The 17,614-nt window shown below is 40.7% G+C and overlaps 3 protein-coding genes across 3 annotated transcripts in view; all 3 read right to left on the reverse strand.

The window, feature by feature from the left end:
- Nucleotides 1–220: 220 nt before the first annotated feature.
- Nucleotides 221–9,171, reverse strand: LOC144527493 (uncharacterized). Its single transcript, XM_078265549.1, has 10 exons — nucleotides 9,066–9,171; nucleotides 7,048–7,109; nucleotides 6,164–6,853; nucleotides 5,186–5,824; nucleotides 2,248–2,363; nucleotides 1,998–2,109; nucleotides 1,791–1,857; nucleotides 1,282–1,353; nucleotides 1,028–1,177; nucleotides 221–764 (listed from the first exon to the last, which is right to left on the reverse strand). The coding sequence occupies exons 2-9, from the start codon at nucleotides 7,086–7,088 to the stop codon at nucleotides 1,037–1,039; spliced, it is 1,878 nt and encodes a 625-aa protein (XP_078121675.1). The 5' UTR covers nucleotides 7,089–7,109; nucleotides 9,066–9,171; the 3' UTR covers nucleotides 221–764; nucleotides 1,028–1,036.
- A 3,539-nt stretch (nucleotides 9,172–12,710) lies between these two features.
- Nucleotides 12,711–14,132, reverse strand: LOC144527331 (uncharacterized). The gene is made up of 2 exons (XM_078265261.1): nucleotides 14,097–14,132; nucleotides 12,711–13,368 (listed from the first exon to the last, which is right to left on the reverse strand). The coding sequence occupies exon 2, from the start codon at nucleotides 13,274–13,276 to the stop codon at nucleotides 12,713–12,715; it is 564 nt and encodes a 187-aa protein (XP_078121387.1). The 5' UTR covers nucleotides 13,277–13,368; nucleotides 14,097–14,132; the 3' UTR covers nucleotides 12,711–12,712.
- A 71-nt stretch (nucleotides 14,133–14,203) lies between these two features.
- Nucleotides 14,204–17,614, reverse strand: part of map7d2a (MAP7 domain containing 2a) — a 9,422-nt gene continuing 6,011 nt past the window's right edge. Inside the window, exons 8-14 of the mRNA XM_078265259.1 lie at nucleotides 16,679–16,785; nucleotides 16,443–16,558; nucleotides 15,267–15,649; nucleotides 15,027–15,174; nucleotides 14,751–14,925; nucleotides 14,514–14,618; nucleotides 14,204–14,396 (exon numbers count right to left, since the gene is read on the reverse strand). Of these exons, the coding sequence (XP_078121385.1) occupies nucleotides 14,337–14,396; nucleotides 14,514–14,618; nucleotides 14,751–14,925; nucleotides 15,027–15,174; nucleotides 15,267–15,649; nucleotides 16,443–16,558; nucleotides 16,679–16,785 (1,094 nt within the window). The 3' untranslated portion in view covers nucleotides 14,204–14,336. The remainder of the gene's footprint in view (nucleotides 14,397–14,513; nucleotides 14,619–14,750; nucleotides 14,926–15,026; nucleotides 15,175–15,266; nucleotides 15,650–16,442; nucleotides 16,559–16,678; nucleotides 16,786–17,614) is intronic.

Raw genomic sequence — 17,614 nt, forward strand, 5'->3', positions numbered from 1 at the left:
GATTGTATATAAAAGCATTATATATCAAGAAAAAAAAAAAAAATCAGTGTGAAGCCAGATTTTCTTTAAGTTAGAGAATAAAGCTATCTGAACAATTATGTCTATGTATGAAAATAAATAGGGATTCTAGGTTTCATGATTCTTACAAACAGCATAACTGACAGTGATTCTGTCCTTTGTCCAAATCTACAAGCAAAAAAGAAAAGACAACTCAAAAAAAGTTTGTTAAATTTGATTTTATTTCAAGTCTGAAACAATGAACTGAACATGTGATTATACAAGTTTTACAAGTAGTAGCTAAGAGTCATTAGACAAACTGCTGTTTCTAATCAAGAACCATGATTAATCAAACAGGAGACATCTCGTGATAAGTCTTTTTACAAACGTTTCTTTGGACTTTACAAACTTAAAAACGATAGCTGCTGGTAAACAAAGAAAAGGCTAAATCTATTTCAGTAAAACGAAGACTGCCAAGATCACAAGCAGAAACTCTCAAATAATTATACACAAGAAAAAAAGCAGGACAGCATCATGTAATGCCATACATTACAAATATCTAAAACATAAAGTACTGCAGTACTTTATACTACAGTACAAATATGCAACTGAAACATTTGTACTAGTAAACAACTGTAAGCAACAACACTTCCACAATATACAGGCAGGTTGGGATTGTAGTGAGAGAAGGGTTTGTGCAGTCCACCCAGCAGAGAAGATCTTGATGAGATTTTCCAGAATCGTGTCTCCAGAATGTGGTACCTGTGCTACAAATCAAGAAAAAAAACCTCATTTGAAACATTTCTTGAAGATCTTGTTAAGTAAATAATAGATTGCTTTTTGTTGTGATAATCAAGACTTCTTTACGGTGAATAAATGGCAAGCGCAGCTACACAGCTGACTCATACAAAGTACCAAATAAGCCTACTTTTGGACGGAAGCTGGACAATACTACACGGTTTGAAGACACTGCATGCAAATTGAATTCACCATACTACCCACCTCACAGCTACACACCATGAAAACTTACCAGAGGTTATCACCAGCGTTGTTGGTTGGGTCCTCTGTTGTATGGTGGACGCTGACGCATTACTCTCATGGTGCGGTATTTGGACATGATACTGTGACTTTTCCTGAATACTGGCCTCTGATTTGGAAAGGGTCGTGGCACTAAGCTCTCCTTATAAAACACAAGAAATTAAAACGTTATTAAGAAAGCATAGTCAATGAGCCATTTCACATTTTCCAGCAGGAACCGAGTGATCTCTGAAGACGTATGCTTACCATGAGTGGTCTTCGAAAATTTCCAGACAGTTCAGGGCCCATTTTCCTTGGACCAACCGTGAACTTTGGTCTCTGTAAAACACAACGATGAAGGCTAAGTACATACAGTATGCAATGACCCTCATTTATTCCATTTCCATCTAAAATTAAAACAATACAGTGTAGTCTGCCACAACAAGCCAGCTGACATGAGTGGTTATTCACAGTAATGAGTTCAAACATGATAGTACAGCTCAAATTATTAAGGCAATACACATCCTGGAAGCTAAAAAAAAAAAATGTACAAAATATTATGATTTAGAAGAAACCTCTGACATTTTACTCCTTTTCATTTATTCATATTTGCTTTACTTCAACATAATGAAACCTTTCAAAACTGCAATATAGCTCTCAAATTTTGAAACATGTAGGCTTTGCTTGTAACCACATTTACGGCGGTAATTCTTTGTGAATTTTCATTTACAGAGGCACAAGCTCTGCACACCCTTACCAATAAATGTTTCACTCACCTGCATGGGTCCTGGTCCCCTAAAGGGCCTCCCGGCTCTCTGGTTGTCCTGCATCATATTAAATGGCCTACAAAGAGCAAAGGAACATCAAAAACAGGACACGCTCTACATAAAGCTTGCATTTGACCTACTGGATAACACTGCACTTGCTAATGAATTAGAACCTTGTTTCAAAACACTGAGAAATACAGATTGTATGAAATGTACCTAAACACCCTCTTATCCATAAATCCCCGTCTTCGGTCTTCAGGCAATGATCTGGAATCATTCGTCTTTGATAGTCGGCTGTTTGGTGTGGCACCTTGACCTGAACTGCGTTCTACAAAAGAAAAAAAAAGATAAGATGATAAACCTCCGTAGCTGAAGCTTATATGAGTTATCAAAACAATTTGTATAATAAGATACCGGCCTCTGGATTCCCCTTACAAAATAATACGCAAGAAAAAAATTGCCTTACCATTCTTTTGCTTTGGGCTGCGATCTTTCGTCGGTGAGCCGTCCTTAGAGGAGGAGCTCGGCCCAGGTGGCCAGTGGGACAAAATAACAAGGTCACGTTTCTCTATGGGAGAAGATCTGGGGAGAGATCATGGAAGCAGTGTTAATGCCATCAGCATTCCTATACCAGTGTCATGTAAGGCTTATGTCAGTGTATGGACATCTTAATGTGACCTGGATATATTAACATCACGTCATTCAAGTTATCACAGTGTTTAAAAGAAAACAGATTGCAAGTAAAACATATAATCACCCTGTCAACTTTTAGAAATAATGCAATTTAAACCAGTAATGAACAGCACTGTTTTGCAGGCAGACAAATTATCACAAAGTCACGCATCACATGGGTACTTACAAAAACCATGGAATGTCCATGCTTCTTTACTCCTATTTTTGTACCCTGATTCAATCTGAGCCCTCTTCATTTACTCAGTGATCGAAGTGAGCAGGAAAATCTTGGAGACAACTTTAAGATACCAAATCTTCTATCATCCCTCTCTCAGAAGCACACTGTCTTGCTTTGACCGTCGGACTGTACTTCTCAAGGTTTTGTCATCAGGTCATTCCTAGGTCCTTTAGTTGTCTTCAATCATTGTCATCCAAAGAGTTTCACAAAATGTAATTCTTGGGAGACACCTGTAGTTCTGAAGTGAATGGCTGAACATATCCAGGCTGTTGATTATGTCAGCTTTACAGCTTATTCTCCATAGCTGTGCAGTGGTTTTAAGAGATGATCCAGTATTTGTCTGCCCACGAACAAGGCCACCGACTAATGGCTTTGCAGTGCCCACAAGTGAGACTTCTATTCCTTTACCTCTCCTGTTCTTCTTTCACATCTCCTGATCTTCTTAACATCTGGGGCGTTGGGCATGATTTAGGAATAGGCAGGGATTTAACAAAGATGATCCTCTGATTGTTCCGGTACAGTCAATGAGCTAGCAGTGTCCTCTTCGTGTAGTAGTTTTAAGTTACAGTGGGATTAAGTGCCGGGAATTGATTGAGAACATCTTTTTTCCATCATACTAGGCAATGTCATGCAGGTTGACATATGCAGGGTTTGGGTTAGAGACTCTAGGTGCTGTGGACTTTGGCTGCATTAGCCTTGTAAAGCGGCTACTGAATATTCTGATTTCCCTCAGGCTGATGATGCGCACCTCTTATTACATTTAGGTCACAGGTCAGATAAGACATAGGAACTGACCCAAGCACATGCTGTCCTGACCTGTGGATTTAGACCAAATGCATTCACATTAAGAATATAACAAGGTGGTACCAAACTGGTCTTGCTTCTGTCCCCATGTAGTATAAAGTTGGAATTCTGGCCACTCCTCATTTCTTGTTCTGATCTTTGAAATCCATTCTCTCTGGTTCATCTCGTTTCCCCATTTGGGTCTTGTCAATTGTGTCGGATGTAGAGCCTCGTGTTCTCAGCAACTTAATATATTATCTGTTCCCAGGGATTTAAAATGACACATCAATGCCCGTTTTACTGCAGGCATTGTCAATATGATTACAATAGAGGTGGCCAAATAGTTGCTTTACGGTCACAGGTTTGACTTCTGCAAAAGTTGACTTTACAATCTCTGGTGCATTTCATCAAAACACTTGGCAAGGCTGATGCTTGATGAATGTCTTAATGTGTCCTTGAAGTTCTCATGAGTGCAGAGAAGCAGAAGACCCCACTATTTTAATGCACTGTATGAAGTGTAAGTTGTAGTTTGACTCCTCTTCGTTCTGCTGAATGGGAATGATGACCATCAACAAGGTTTCACACGGCACGGCAGAATCGTGTATTCTACTCTGATGAGCCAATCTTTCCGGGGTTAATCTACTTTGCACACTGCTAGAACGAGATTTCCACTTCCAAATTTCACTTTTGCGTAACACACAAATTGGGCATTACTCCGGGTCTATGATGATCCTGAATATGGTGATTGAAATAGTGTCAAAAAAGATCAATTGTTTGCCAATTCTTTGTCTTGGCTTTAAGCTATTTTTAAAGTCTAGTGTAACCACCTTGGGACTTTATAAAAAGAGGCTTCATTATTGTTAATTTGATGTGCATAAACAATGGAGTCAGAAATATCAATCCGCATCGGAGTTTGTATCGGTTAATTTATCATGAATGCATGTGCACTTTGTCATATAACGGATGGCGGCCGCTTATTTCCTTCAACAGAAATTCCTCTTCATCGTTTTCTGGCTTTCGTCGTTTCTGTTGTCATCAACAATCACCGTCATCCATCTTGACGTTGTGATTATATTTAAAGTAAAACAAAGTGTCACAGCTCAGACCAGCTTTGGTTTTGTACATCCCATGATCAAACATGCTGCTTGTTGGACGTTCATTTAAAGCATCTCTTTTCCCATGGTCCATGTTGCCAATAATTCCAAAGGGGCAGCACAGCACTTTCAGTTTAGGCATTTTAGGTGCAGTCCTCTTCACGTCTTCAGATACAGTATAGTTTTACAATACTTGTTGGAACTTCAGCTTCAAATTGCGTTTGTTCTTTAACGAGGATGAAGGGGTCTTCACAACCTGCTGAAGAGCACTTGTTTCAAGCGTAATGCTGACAAACTAATTTTTCCACACTCTTCATCAAGGGTATTAAACATTTGTCAGGTTTAAAACAGGTTGGCTTTATCGATATGGTGCGTAACTTAGCACTTTCTCTTCGGCCCACGTCATAGGAAGATATTTTTGAAACATAGGCACGCAGACAGGGAGGTATTTGAAAACCTTTGCAGTTTCTCATCAACTGAATCAGTGTTGCACATTTAGCTCATCACGACATCTCCATTTTCCACAGTTGGCACCCCCTTCACATTGAGACATTGTTTCTTGACCTCCTAATCATCATCAAGCCCCTGCGAACAGTGCTAGAAGGAATATACCGTACCTGTGTGTGTTCAAGGACCGGCGAGACTCCACCTGTTCTTTGCCTGTATCAGAGTCTCTTGAAGACTTGCTGGCATTGCCTTCTTCTCTGGGGGGTGACTGTTGTGGTTTCCCCCTCCTTGGTTCCAGCTTTTTCAGGGGAACTGCATTTGACTGGAAACGTTTCTTCCTGATAGCAAGAACAGAGCTAAAGTTTTCTTGTGAGGCAGAGTCACCCAGATGAGGCCTGGGTTTCACAGATGGAGGTATTCGGAGCCCCATGAGAGACTCTGCGCCGACTTGTCTGCTCTTAACCAGGAAACTTCTATCCCTAAGAGACAAAGGTTTACCACCGAATGGCCTGGGAATACTGAGCAGCTGAGGCCTCTCTCTCCTGGGGTGTTTAGGATTGCCATGCTCCAGTGCAGGGTCGGAGGAGGGCATGCTGATGCCCGATATCCTCCTCTTACGGGGTCCTGCCATCTGCCTCTCTTGAGGGTCCCTTTGGTAGGAAGATGACGGTGATGGACCTCCTTTCCATGAGGGGGATCTGAAAGGGGGCAGGTGAGGGACATCCTGAGCCCTCTCTCTACTGTTGGATCTGCTGCCCTGCCTCTCCACCGGACCACGCTGCCGCCTGGAGTCTTGCTCAGATGACCACCTGCACATCCATCAAACAATAGAGAAATCATTACAATGATAGATCCATTGCCATTTTAAGTGGGAGGTGGAACTTTTAACTTTTATCTTAATGCAGCCCCTTCATAATGCCATGACAGAAAGAAACAGGTAGGAGAAGTACATTTTCAAAGCGCAATTACAGATGTAAAACTCCTCTCAATGGCAGGTGAAACCACATTTAATCAGACACCCATTAATCCCCTCTAATAATTATGAGTTGGGGCAGAGTAGGAGTAATCATTACGACCCCAGTGACTGGGAGGACTGGGCCAGCTTCAGCTAATTTTACCCAGCTGGGATTGTTGCTTCACTCCTGTACCTCTCTGGACATGAGCCTCTCCCATGCATCTCTCTGGGGTTCCTCTGTGACCCAGAGGGCCCATGTTCTCCATTGTGTGGATGAGAGAACGCTCCAGCGTCGTTCCAGCGCTTCATGCCATGACCTGAGTGCTCATGGGGCCTTTCTCTAGGACTGTAATTCCCACGAGGGCCTCGACTCCGCTGCTCCTGGTGCTGAAAACCTGACTGCCTTTTGGGGCCCCTGAAAGACCCCTGGTAGGCTGGTGTAGAGCCTGGCCTCCTGTCGGCTGGGTGGTTGCGAAAATGTCTTGGGGAGGGTGACCTCTGACCTGAGGGGTGGCCATGGAAAGGTGGGCCCCTTTGACTCACGGATCCTTGAGCAAGACTGCGAGGGGAGGACTGATGCTGGACATGGGGGGGGCGGTTTGGCCGAGATGGAGAAGGCCTCCTCTGGCTATGATGTGGTTCCATTTTGGGAGGGTGTGATTGAAAGGAATCCTGATTCTGGGACCTCCAGTGATTGAAACGTGGCTCTCTTTGCTCTCCCATCAGGGGTACTCTTCTGACAACTGGGGGTCTTCCTCTACCTCTGGAATCTCTCCAGTGAAAAGGGGCCTTTGCTGGGTAACCCTGGACATCTCTTCGACTTTTGGAGTTAGGGTTGTAATTCCCTTCACTAGGTCCAATGCCATGACCATCTCCATAAGGTCTGATAAGATAGAAAAAAAGAAGAAGAAATTTGTGGATTACAAAACACACTATGGCACATTAAACATACCATCATTTTGCAAAAACAGAGGACAGCATGTAGCTTAAATCCCTAATAGTACCCATGACAAAAGATTTAATCATGAACATACCACCAAAGTATCTGAGTGCAACTTTACATAATCAAAACGTTACCTGGGCTTCAAACGTGGTGGTCCAAACTGTGGTCGAACCATCTTTGGAAGTGAGTGAATAATCTATGGATAAAAAAGAAACCATATTGAGTTTTAACAATGAGCCTTAAGCAGATATAATGCTAGATTCATAAAAAATAAAATAAAAAAAAACACTTGTAGTCTAAAGCCGAGTCAGTTGTCCAAGTTTTTTACTTGAGTACATATTTTCGATGAGCTTAATACTTTTACTCCGATACATTTATGTGCTGCATCGTTACTCGTTACTGTTGTGAATTCCTCACGCTACGGAGACTGTGTAGGTTACAGTGTGTGTAGTTACGGCTACGTTATTTACGTAAGAAATCCCCGAGATCGCCTCCTGTTTGTTTTGATTACGGCGGTTGCCTGTTCAGAAGTCAGAGACGATGTAAGTTTGTACTCTTTATATTTAGTTATTGTTGCAGCAGATTAAGCTATTCCTGAGTTGTTTCAGTCTGCAATGAGTACTGAATGTTAACCGTTTTACCCTGTGATGTGAAGCTGCTATTATCTGTATTTTGCTAGCTTGCTAACTTTCTACTGTACAACACACATATTACTAGCTAGTATGCCTGTAATGCACCATCTTACTACCAAGTAAAAAGCTGAACTCCACCTGGTGACTCATGCTCTCTGATATGAGCCCTGGAGCAGCTAAAACACATTATCCAGCATTCACAGGGTTAAAATCCCAACAGTTACAATTATAAAAGTGTTAGGAATCATTCCTTGTAAGGAATTGTGAGTGTCCTTTAGGCTAAACATTTGAAATAATATAAACAATATGATATTCAAACTGTTGACTGCTTTCTTTAATAACTACATAACACAATACTTGTACTTTTACTTTCAGTACTTGAGTAGTACATTTTAAAATAAACTACTTGCAATACACAAAACACAGTACAGTACAAAACATGTTGAATACTTTAGTACTTCCACTTAAGTGTGGTGCTTAAAGAGCACTTCAACTCAAGTCACTTTTTTGATAGAGCACTTGTACTTTTACTCAAGTCTGGATCTCTAGTACTTTATACATGTCTGGTTAGGGGTGAGTGAAAATACCAGAGTAAGCCAATCAGAGGAGAGACATTCCTTCGCCATCCAAGGAAACTTAAATTCGCATCCAGAACACAGGACCTTATTCCAGTATATATTTTCTTGCACCAAATAGACACATCTGACCAATAAACGAATTAAACGTTCTCACGTGATGGATTTTGGTTCGCTTGATTTTTCTGTGTGAAACGAAACCAATGGGAAAACGCCCCAAGTTTACATAACGTTACTCATCAACCGATTCGAATTAGACCAATCGAACTCTGAACGTGAAAACGCCCTCAGTGTCGATTGGTCTAGCTGGCCTAACAGTTTACTCAACACACGGATCTAACTTAACCTTTTCAGACGCAAGAGCACGGTGGAAACTGTACGAGCTCGTTCAATAGCTTATTTTTTTAATATCGCATATTTCAAACTAGATGACAAGATCAAAATTGTAACCAAATAAGGTTGCTTATTAAAATGGGCTTCGTGTTTAGGTTGACCATGTTCCTATGGTCGCCGTGGGTTCAGTTTCAGTCTCCTTAAATCTGGTGAGGGATCTGGGCAGGACGTGCTTCCATTTATAGTATTAGCAACTGGCAGATCTAAAGAAATAACACGACCCAGACATATGTTATTCTGAGGGTAAAAACAAACCCTACGAGCACAGCATTGACGCTAGTAAAGTAACGTTACCTCAGTGTTTTGGGCTGGTTTGGATTTAGCGCTGGAAACAAAAAGAAATGCAGGTCGAGCTAACGCTAACAACCTTATCGTATTGCTAAGGCCACTTAGCTAGCTAGCCTGGGTTAGTTTGTAAGGCAGCTCTCGGAAAATGACATTCACATTGTGAGTCATTTGTACATCTTGGCGACAAGATTGACAAAACAAATTACCAAACGCTATACTTTAACTACCTATACGTGCAATTCAGTAATTTAGCTAACTACTTACCAAAGACAAACCGTCGTTTAGATGAAAGATAGGTAGTACGTGCGACTGCGACACAGTTGAGCTGCTTTTCTTCGTCGCAAGCAAATAGGGCGCTCGGCCCTCGCCCTTAAACACAACACGGCGTATGTCAGCCAAACTGAAGCGCCACCTACTGCCTCGGAGTATGTACTACATATCTACGTAGACTGCTGGATGGCCAGTGTCTTTCAACATGCTTTCAACAAAGTGCTTTTATTCACTACATTCCCACCCACTGTTAAAAATAAGTCCTTATTGTTCAGAACTGGTTTGAAATAGCTTGTAAATTAATCAGCCTTTCAACAGCAAGGTTTAATATTAACAGTTTATGGGTTTTGCAAGGAATTTCTCAGTAAATTTGGGCTCCCTATTACTCCTAAAGAATATTACACCGTTTTAGAAACTATTCCCTCTGGAATAACAATGCTTTTCAAAATGTTGTTAATGTCAGTTTTACCGATTCTCCCATTCTGGACCCAAGTGGACACACCAATAGGAAAAATGTGTTTCTTTACTTTTTTAGAAAAAGCTCTGAAAAAAATATAGGCCTATGTGTGTGTATGTCCTTTAGTGTTTTTATGTAATCGATGCCTATTGGTATATTTTGGCTTTACAGTCTCATAGTCTTCTTGTTTATTTGTGCAACTCCAAAAGTGCTTTATGTTGGTGTTTCTACTATATATTATTGTACACTTATATGTACTGGGTTTACAAATAAAGTTTCTTTAATTTACTAAACTATTGCAGTCTAATAAAACAGCCCTGCAATCAGTCCCACGTAGCCTACATGAAGGTTATAATGTTCAGTTTAGGTTGAATCTGTTTTGGATGTTGATTCAGCTTCAAGGTCATTTTTGAGAGTGTACTTTATCATATTTTAGCCACCCTGTTCATATTAGTGAGGGTAGGCTGAAGTTTAGAAACACCTCTCATTGTAACCCACTAGGATTCAACCGCACCAGAAACTACACCCTCCAAAAGGACAATAAAGTTTAAAACAACATCTCCCTATAACAGTTAAACAGGAAATTCATGAGGGTGCTACAGGATTTATTGCGGGGTTGTTACATATAGCAGTTAGCAAACAACAATCTATTTGTGTGATTTCTTTCTTTGTACGTCTCATTCTCGTTCTCTGAAGTCTTCCATCTCTTTCTTCACTTCATGTTTTGACCTTTCCCTATGGTAACTAATAACACAAACACACATAAACACACAAACAAAAACACAAAATTCCCAGTTTTAGATTTTATTGTTTCAGATAACAATGTTATGATCATGCTAACCATGCACAATGTCTACAGTAATTACATAACTTAAAGAATTGAGCTGACTGTGATTTGTTTTGTATGGGTATGAGCAAACTTGAATACTTTTTTTAAGTGGTTGTATATACTGTATAACTTCTTTACACTCATTTGTTGTTTCAATCTTCTTTGCAAAAGACTGTCATTTTAGTCAATGTAGAACTGCAATGTTTGAATGTGCAAACTATAGGCCTACATCAAATCCTAACTTTCAAATACTGTATGTTACGTACATATATGGCTACTTCACATAAGACAATTAAAAAAGCCTGTGTCTTTCCAGGCTATGTATTGTCTGCAGAACAATAATCTAAATGTCACTTTATAAATGGCATAATAATGTGTATAAGCTGTTGGCATAGTTCTTTTTTGCAGCATGGCAGAGATGAAGCATTTGAAACCAAGGTTCAAGTATTACAGGTCACACGCAACAACCCCAGTGGGAAAACAGAAAAGTTACACAGCCAGAAGACTGTAAAATGACTTGCACAGAAATTCGCTAACTAATCAGTCCCTCATAAGGCATTTCTACTGAAATCACATTTAGAGACAGAAAATGAAACATTGCAATTATCATTTTATGAATTGCTCAAGACGTTAAAGGAGTCCACTGGATAATTCCTACACAGGACCACACTGTACAATACGATGGAAGGAGAAAAACAGTATATTTTATAGCTACAGGGCACACTCACAAGTTGATTGTTAAGCATACATTCCTGCCTCAGTGCAATTCAGTCTTACACATCAACAGCCAGATACCTATTGATTAGAATCTATTTACGTTACTGTATGTCGAATAGATTAATGCATCTATTAGCGCTGCGCTTTGGAAACCCTTTACATATAAGGCACACCTACAGAAAACCTTTTAAATGACATGAAGCTGCTCAGCTGTCACTATTTTCATCACGGGAAATCCATCTCATCAATGGAATCATTGAAAATATGAGCATCTTGCCAGTTAAATCAGCTTCATGAATGCAATTACTATATAATCGCAGTAGAGTTCAAGTTAGCAATTAACTCTAGTCTGCAACAAACATGTAGTATAGGTCTGTGCCATCATTTGCATTGATGCCTTGATTTTCTCAATGTGGGATAACATTCAAGATGACAGCTTTGGAATCATCCTCTTCACTAAACATGCAGTTAGAAAGTCCCAGTTAAAGATTTAAAAAAAACATAAAGGGAATCATCTCATTGCAATTCAATATAAAATGTTAACAATCCCATGGTCTGACCACGCTGGGATAGGAAGAGTAAAGGAGCCCTGCTGAGTTTAGTTTGCCAAATAAATCCATTAAATTCAAGCCAAATCAATAATCAACACATGCATGAATAACATGGGATGAACATTTTTGAAATATTATTAAATTAGGCTATCAGGAGAATTAAATAGTCATGCCTTTTCCAGCAACACACTGAATTAGATTTAAAGGCTTAAGAGGGCATGTGGAAAGACAGAGGTACAAATGCAGTCATCAATGCTCTGAGAAGGCTTTGTTGTTACTCCTGTACTGGGACTGAACCCCAGTGAGGAATCTGTGCAGGGAAAATTACCATACGTTAGCAATAGTGTGTTTTCTATGTCTATAATATTTAAAACCCTGATTTTTGTCTTTTTGTCATTATTTCACGCATCCAGACAAACCTCTCCCTGACCCTTTGTCACATGTGCTCATCTTGCACACACATACATGGTAGATAGAGTATTTGACACAGAGGCCTACTTTCAATGGTCAGTTGCTATGTGATTAGAATATAATATGTGTTTTCTTTATATTGCAAGTCATGGTTTATAGTTTTTTAAGTCAATCTCTATGGCTCTATTCCCATAAATGTAGTGACACGGGGGCACACACTCAAAGATGTGACATCCCGTGAGTGTGTGTGTGTTTAACAGAGAGAGGGAAAAGAGAGAAGGCAAGCGAGAGAGGAAGAAAAAGAGAGATTAAGGACTACTGGATGCTAAGTTTATTTGAGGATGGAAGCGACATCCCAATGAGTTTTGAGTCTGACATGGGACTAACAACACCCTCAATGAGGTTTTTGTTGCAGTCGCCTTTGTTGCCCCCAGAGGACAGTTTGGGGTAGGTGACGCTGCCTGTCAGGTCCATCAGGTCTTCAAGAGCACGGGTGTTACTCACACTGCTGTGCTGGATTTCGTTGACTGGTGAGAACTCTGGGATGGAAATCAGTTCCTCCTTTGAAGCCGGGCTGTAATGTAATAATACATTTTTTTTTTTTTTTATTCATAATATTGGTGTCCTTGAAGACCAAGTGTGTAATGCGGACAGTACTGCAGGGTTACCTGATGACTCACCTGACCTCCATGGACTGCACCTCATCACAAGATCCTGTACCCTTCACATCTAGTGGCGCCAGCTTGATGATTGGCGGTGAAAGGTGTCCCAATGGCAGGGGTGCCACAGAGGGTCTAATGACCTCCATCTGGGACCCTCCTTTAGCAGCTGTCAACACATGCAGGCTCTGCCGTTTGCTTACCTCAGCAGTTAGATGGCTTCTCTTCTGGGCGCTTACTTCACCCTTTACTGCTCCATTCATCATACCACCCTCCCTTTGGTTGACTTTGGCATCTGCTGTTGGCTTTGTCAGCTCTTTATTTATTTGGTCTTTAACATGTGCTCTGTGCTGCTTGTTTACATTAATTTCCACCTCTCTTCCCTGTTGCTTGAGGACACAGGCTTTACCCTCTCTGGTAAGTTGGCCGCCATGCTCTTCAGTGGTGTGTTTGGTGTCCGGCCTCTTGTCAGGAACACTGCGTGTTGTTGTCACTTGATGAGTGTTGTTTTTCACTTGCAAACTCTTCTGATTGTCAATCTGTGCTGCTGCTTCTTTCTTCACCACGGCGCATTCCTGCATGTTGACTGAGACCTGTTCTTTAACCTGAAACTCAACCTTTTGGATTGCTTGCTCGGTCAACTGATCATTAGTGTGAACAGTCTTTACTTCACCTGTGGAGGATGAAAAACATCACAGTGGGCTTCACTTTATTTGGACTGTCCCGTTTCCATCAATTATTTTCATTTGGGTCAACTTGATGTCACACATCAACAGTTTTACTGGACAAGTTGATAGTAAATATTGCCTGAATATTGACATTGGCTCAATTGTAAAACCCAAATGAGTTGAAAATTAACACCGGACACTCCAAATAAAGTGTGAGCTCACACTGCGCATAGCAGTCTCTGAATAAATCTTCCAAGGACGTTTTCAAAAGCAGCTAATTTGACAGTCAGCTCCCATGGCTCTGCTCTACAGTAAAAAGTGCCCTATCAGCACCAAGAGGAAAGTCCTTGGCTGCTGCTCAATACTCCATCAAATGGTTTTAATTGTATGGCCCACAGATCAAATTGCTTGGTTGATGTAGACAAGGATCATATCTGTTCATTCTTCTGAATAGCCAAAGCCAAAGCTTCAGAATTATTGCATAACAAGACAATAACAAGAATGCTGGAAAAAATATTGGCATATGTCCCCTATTGAGATTTCACACAAGCCAACTCATAAAAATGTGCATTACCGCTGCGCATGCTCAAATAAGATAATAAATGAATCACATCATAAACTATGCATGCCCTGTTTGCATTTTTACAGCTGCAAGGCATACAGAGAGGGGTAAAGTAAGCAGGGGCAGCAAGCAAACGTAAGTCTTTGCAGAGCGACTGTATAACATACTAACCTGGTGGTGAGACGGGCTTTGTCTCCACCTGCTCCTCCTTCTGATTCAATGCAGAACAGAGACGATCAAGTCAACATTTGTGGTAATCAGGACACAAAACCATAGTATCACCAACAATAACATTTAATAAAGATAATAACAACCGAAAGTCAGAGGTTTAATAAATTAAAGTTGAAAAATGACATAATCAGCAGGTGCTTAAAGGCGGCGGAACTACTGTACGAGAACGGAAGACATCTCTTACAGTACCTTCAAGTCAGCTTCACCCTTCCTAGTTCTCTTCATGATCTCTTCAATTCTCTGCAAAAAAAACATGTCAACATTCAATCACTGTGTACTTTTTCCAGAATTCAGAGTTTAAAATATTCCAAGTGCAACATGCAGTCAGCAGTTTGTTCTGAGTCTGTTCAAAATAACCTTTTTCCTCAGTTGCCTCTCCTCTTCTTCTTGTTGCTTCTGCAGTTCTCTGTCTTGCCGCTGACGCACTGTGTCGACCTGAGCCTCGACTTGGGCTTTTTCTCTCTGTTAAGACAATTTACACAACATGCCAAAAAATTCTCCTGAAATTCACAAGAAATGTACTAAAAATCTAAATCCAATACTTATAACAACAGGGCAAAAACAACTGCCAGGCACATTATAAATAACTCTCACCTCTTTGTTCATCTGGGTCTGTAGCACCTGCTCCTCCTTCTTTTGTTTGTCTTCTTCTTGTTTCAACCTGTGAAGATCTTCCTCATTTTTCCCATTTTGCTTCACTTGCTGAGCCTTTTCCTCCTGCTGTCGCTGCTCCTGTGCGAGTTGCTTCCTCAGCTGCTCTTTCCTTAGTCTGATCAGCAGGTGCGTACACTTATTAAAACCATTTAAAGACTTAAACCCCACAGACTATTCAGTGCAGTCTTTAATTCATGATGTATTCAATGAACTCACCGTTCTTCTTCCTCTTGTTCCTGCTTTTTCTCTTCCAGTTCTTTCTGAGCCCGAGCCTGACGCCTACGCTCTGCTAGCAACCTGGTAGCCTCCTCTGCATTTGTTGTGCCAGCTGCTACCTTCCCTGTGGACGAGCATGGTGCTGATTCTGTCAAACACACAGAAAGACTGGTGTAAGATCAGTGCACTACTAAAACTTGATTTAGTGTAAGGTTACAAATACCGTCATTTCAAGTCCACCTTTTTTCTTGTCTCCATCCTGAGCGTTGCTCTGCATCTTCTTCTCAGAGGAATCCACTTTGGGGGACATGTGGTCCTTTCTGTCAGGGGACTGATTTTTTTCAGATGTGTCACTTTTGAAATGCCTATCCAAGGTTTCACCTTTAGAAGATCTGGGTTTAATGATTTCAGTGTTGACGACATTCTTCTCATCTTGTGAAGATGGATTTGTGCTGTTGATGTCGGCATTCTTTTTCTCTGCTTTGGATTGTTCACTGTGTTTCTCCACCGTCTTGTCTTCTGCTTTCCTATCATCAGGTGACAGGTTTGGACGATGTCTTGTAGGAGAGTTATGGTACTGAGGTGCATTGCTGGGAGACTGGGCACGCATCTTAGATGCCAGCCTGCACACAGATAGAGATAATTGGCTTAAGGGGAGACACTACAGGTAAAGATTTTAACTAATAGATAGCACCATGAAAATTCCCCAGTAATATAGATGTAAAGGCTATGAATGATATATGATCAAACCCCTCTGTAAAAACCTTCAGAATATAGATAGAAATGAAACTAGAACATTTGGTGTATGTAAGTGCTACTGAAGTGGAGATTTCTGGCTCAGAGTATGAGAAAAAACTCATTTTGAGAAAACAGTCTTTAAAGATGTATTGTAAAATTTCACAACAACATTTTGCAGGACATTACAGGTGAATAGGGTTATACAATTTAACCAAGAGATATCATCTTGAAACTTACCCAGTTGATTACTTACATTAAGACAATTCTTTTTTGTATTAGAAGTTTTCTGAAATAGAATGTTTAAATATGCAAATGAGGCATTATCTAATGCTCACTTTTGGCGAGTTTAGGAGAAAGCTACAGGTGCAAATAGATAGTTAGCTAGAACCAATATAAGTGTTAGTTAAGCTAACTTAAGTTAAATAAACACCATAAATAAATGTGTATTTTGGATGTGTACTTTTCACATGTTATGGAGGCAAAATAACCAAAACCTCAAAATTGACCAGTGCATAAAAAACTATGTCTAGCCCATAGTGTCTCCCTAAAGAATGAAATGACAAAAAAATTATATATTATATATATATTTTTTTTTTTTTAAATAATGCTGTGTGAACAAGGTAATGGTCCCTGCTGACAGCCACATTTGCCCACCGTTCACCAAACAAATAATCTCACTTAGAGGTAGTAGGGGAAGCCAAGTGCCTTGTGACACTTGCGGGGGATTCCGATCTTCTCACAGGGGATCCACAACCTGGGGATGCAGTTCTTCTCTCCCTGCGCAGCCGCTCTTTCTGTAAGCAGTGTGATTTAAGACAAAAGATTGCAGTATCCATTAACGTTTGATTCTGACAGATGTTACATTAGTATATTGTATGTCAAGGTACAGCACATGAGTATGTACGAGTTCTGACCTTAGGGGTATTGGGAGTGGACTGAGAGCCACCCTGAAGTCCAGCTCTGTTGTGATCCGCAGGGTTCAGCGAGCCACGGAAAGGTGACCTGTGAGGGCTGCAGGGCGCTACATAATGACAAACACCATGCGTATCAAATTAAATGATGGCAAACAAGTGACAAAGGAATTTTAATAAAGTTGCCAGGGGAGGGCTTGACTGGACACTGTGTGCTGCACCCAGCTGGAGCTTACAGACTCATTTTTGCAGCCAAAGTCAGTTGGCAGGTCTGTTGCATTTTAAGCCACAAGGTATAAATGTATTAGGGATTTACTGCGTGATACGTTTTTCTTCTCTGGTTGAAGTTGTGGTAATCAGTTTTTTGTTTGGATAGAAAACCTGCAAATTTACAAAACAATCAAATATTCTCAGCATCCCAGTCAGCACTTCTGTCCTCTTGGACATTCTTTTTCTGTTTCTGCCAAAAAGAGGCTATTGATTTCCCCGAATTAGATTTTGACCTGACTGAGGGTAGAATATTGAACGCGCCTTTGTCTTTCAACTGCCCGTATGACTGATGCAGCCAAGAGTCAGACATAATATGGTGTGTTGATGTCACTGTTAATCCTGAGTCTGTATGCTACTATGCAGTGTGACACAAGCACACACATGCCAGCATAGTGGCTGCGAAAAATAATCTCGAACCCAATTCCCAACATTTCTCTCTTTGCCGCTCCCAAAACAGTGAAACACACACGGACCTTGTGCAAACTCACAATCACAAAAGCAAAGACGCTACACATCGAACACATCAAACAACACCAGAAGCTGCCTTCTTGTCATCTCTTGTAACTTCTCATCCATCTGTCACCATCTGTAAAGAGTAATCTCTGTGCAGCTCTCTCAGTGGGATAACGGTATCTCTGTCTATTTTATTTCTATTCTAGGTCATGTGCG

Source organism: Sander vitreus, chromosome 13 (assembly GCF_031162955.1).
Source record: "Sander vitreus isolate 19-12246 chromosome 13, sanVit1, whole genome shotgun sequence".
Lineage (NCBI taxonomy): Eukaryota > Metazoa > Chordata > Actinopteri > Perciformes > Percidae > Sander > Sander vitreus.

Bases quoted from the DNA above. Each gene is read 5' to 3' on its own strand.
- LOC144527493 (XM_078265549.1), bottom strand. From the start codon at position 7,088: ATGGTTCGACCACAGTTTGGACCACCACGTTTGAAGCCCAG. The intron at 6,854-7,047 runs GTAACGTTTTGA...CTATCTTATCAG, and splicing joins CCACCACGTTTGAAGCCCAG to ACCTTATGGAGATGGTCATG. The intron at 5,825-6,163 runs GTACAGGAGTGA...ATGGATGTGCAG, and splicing joins AGAGGCTCATGTCCAGAGAG to GTGGTCATCTGAGCAAGACT.
- LOC144527331 (XM_078265261.1), bottom strand. From the start codon at position 13,276: ATGCAGGAATGCGCCGTGGTGAAGAAAGAAGCAGCAGCACAGATTGAC.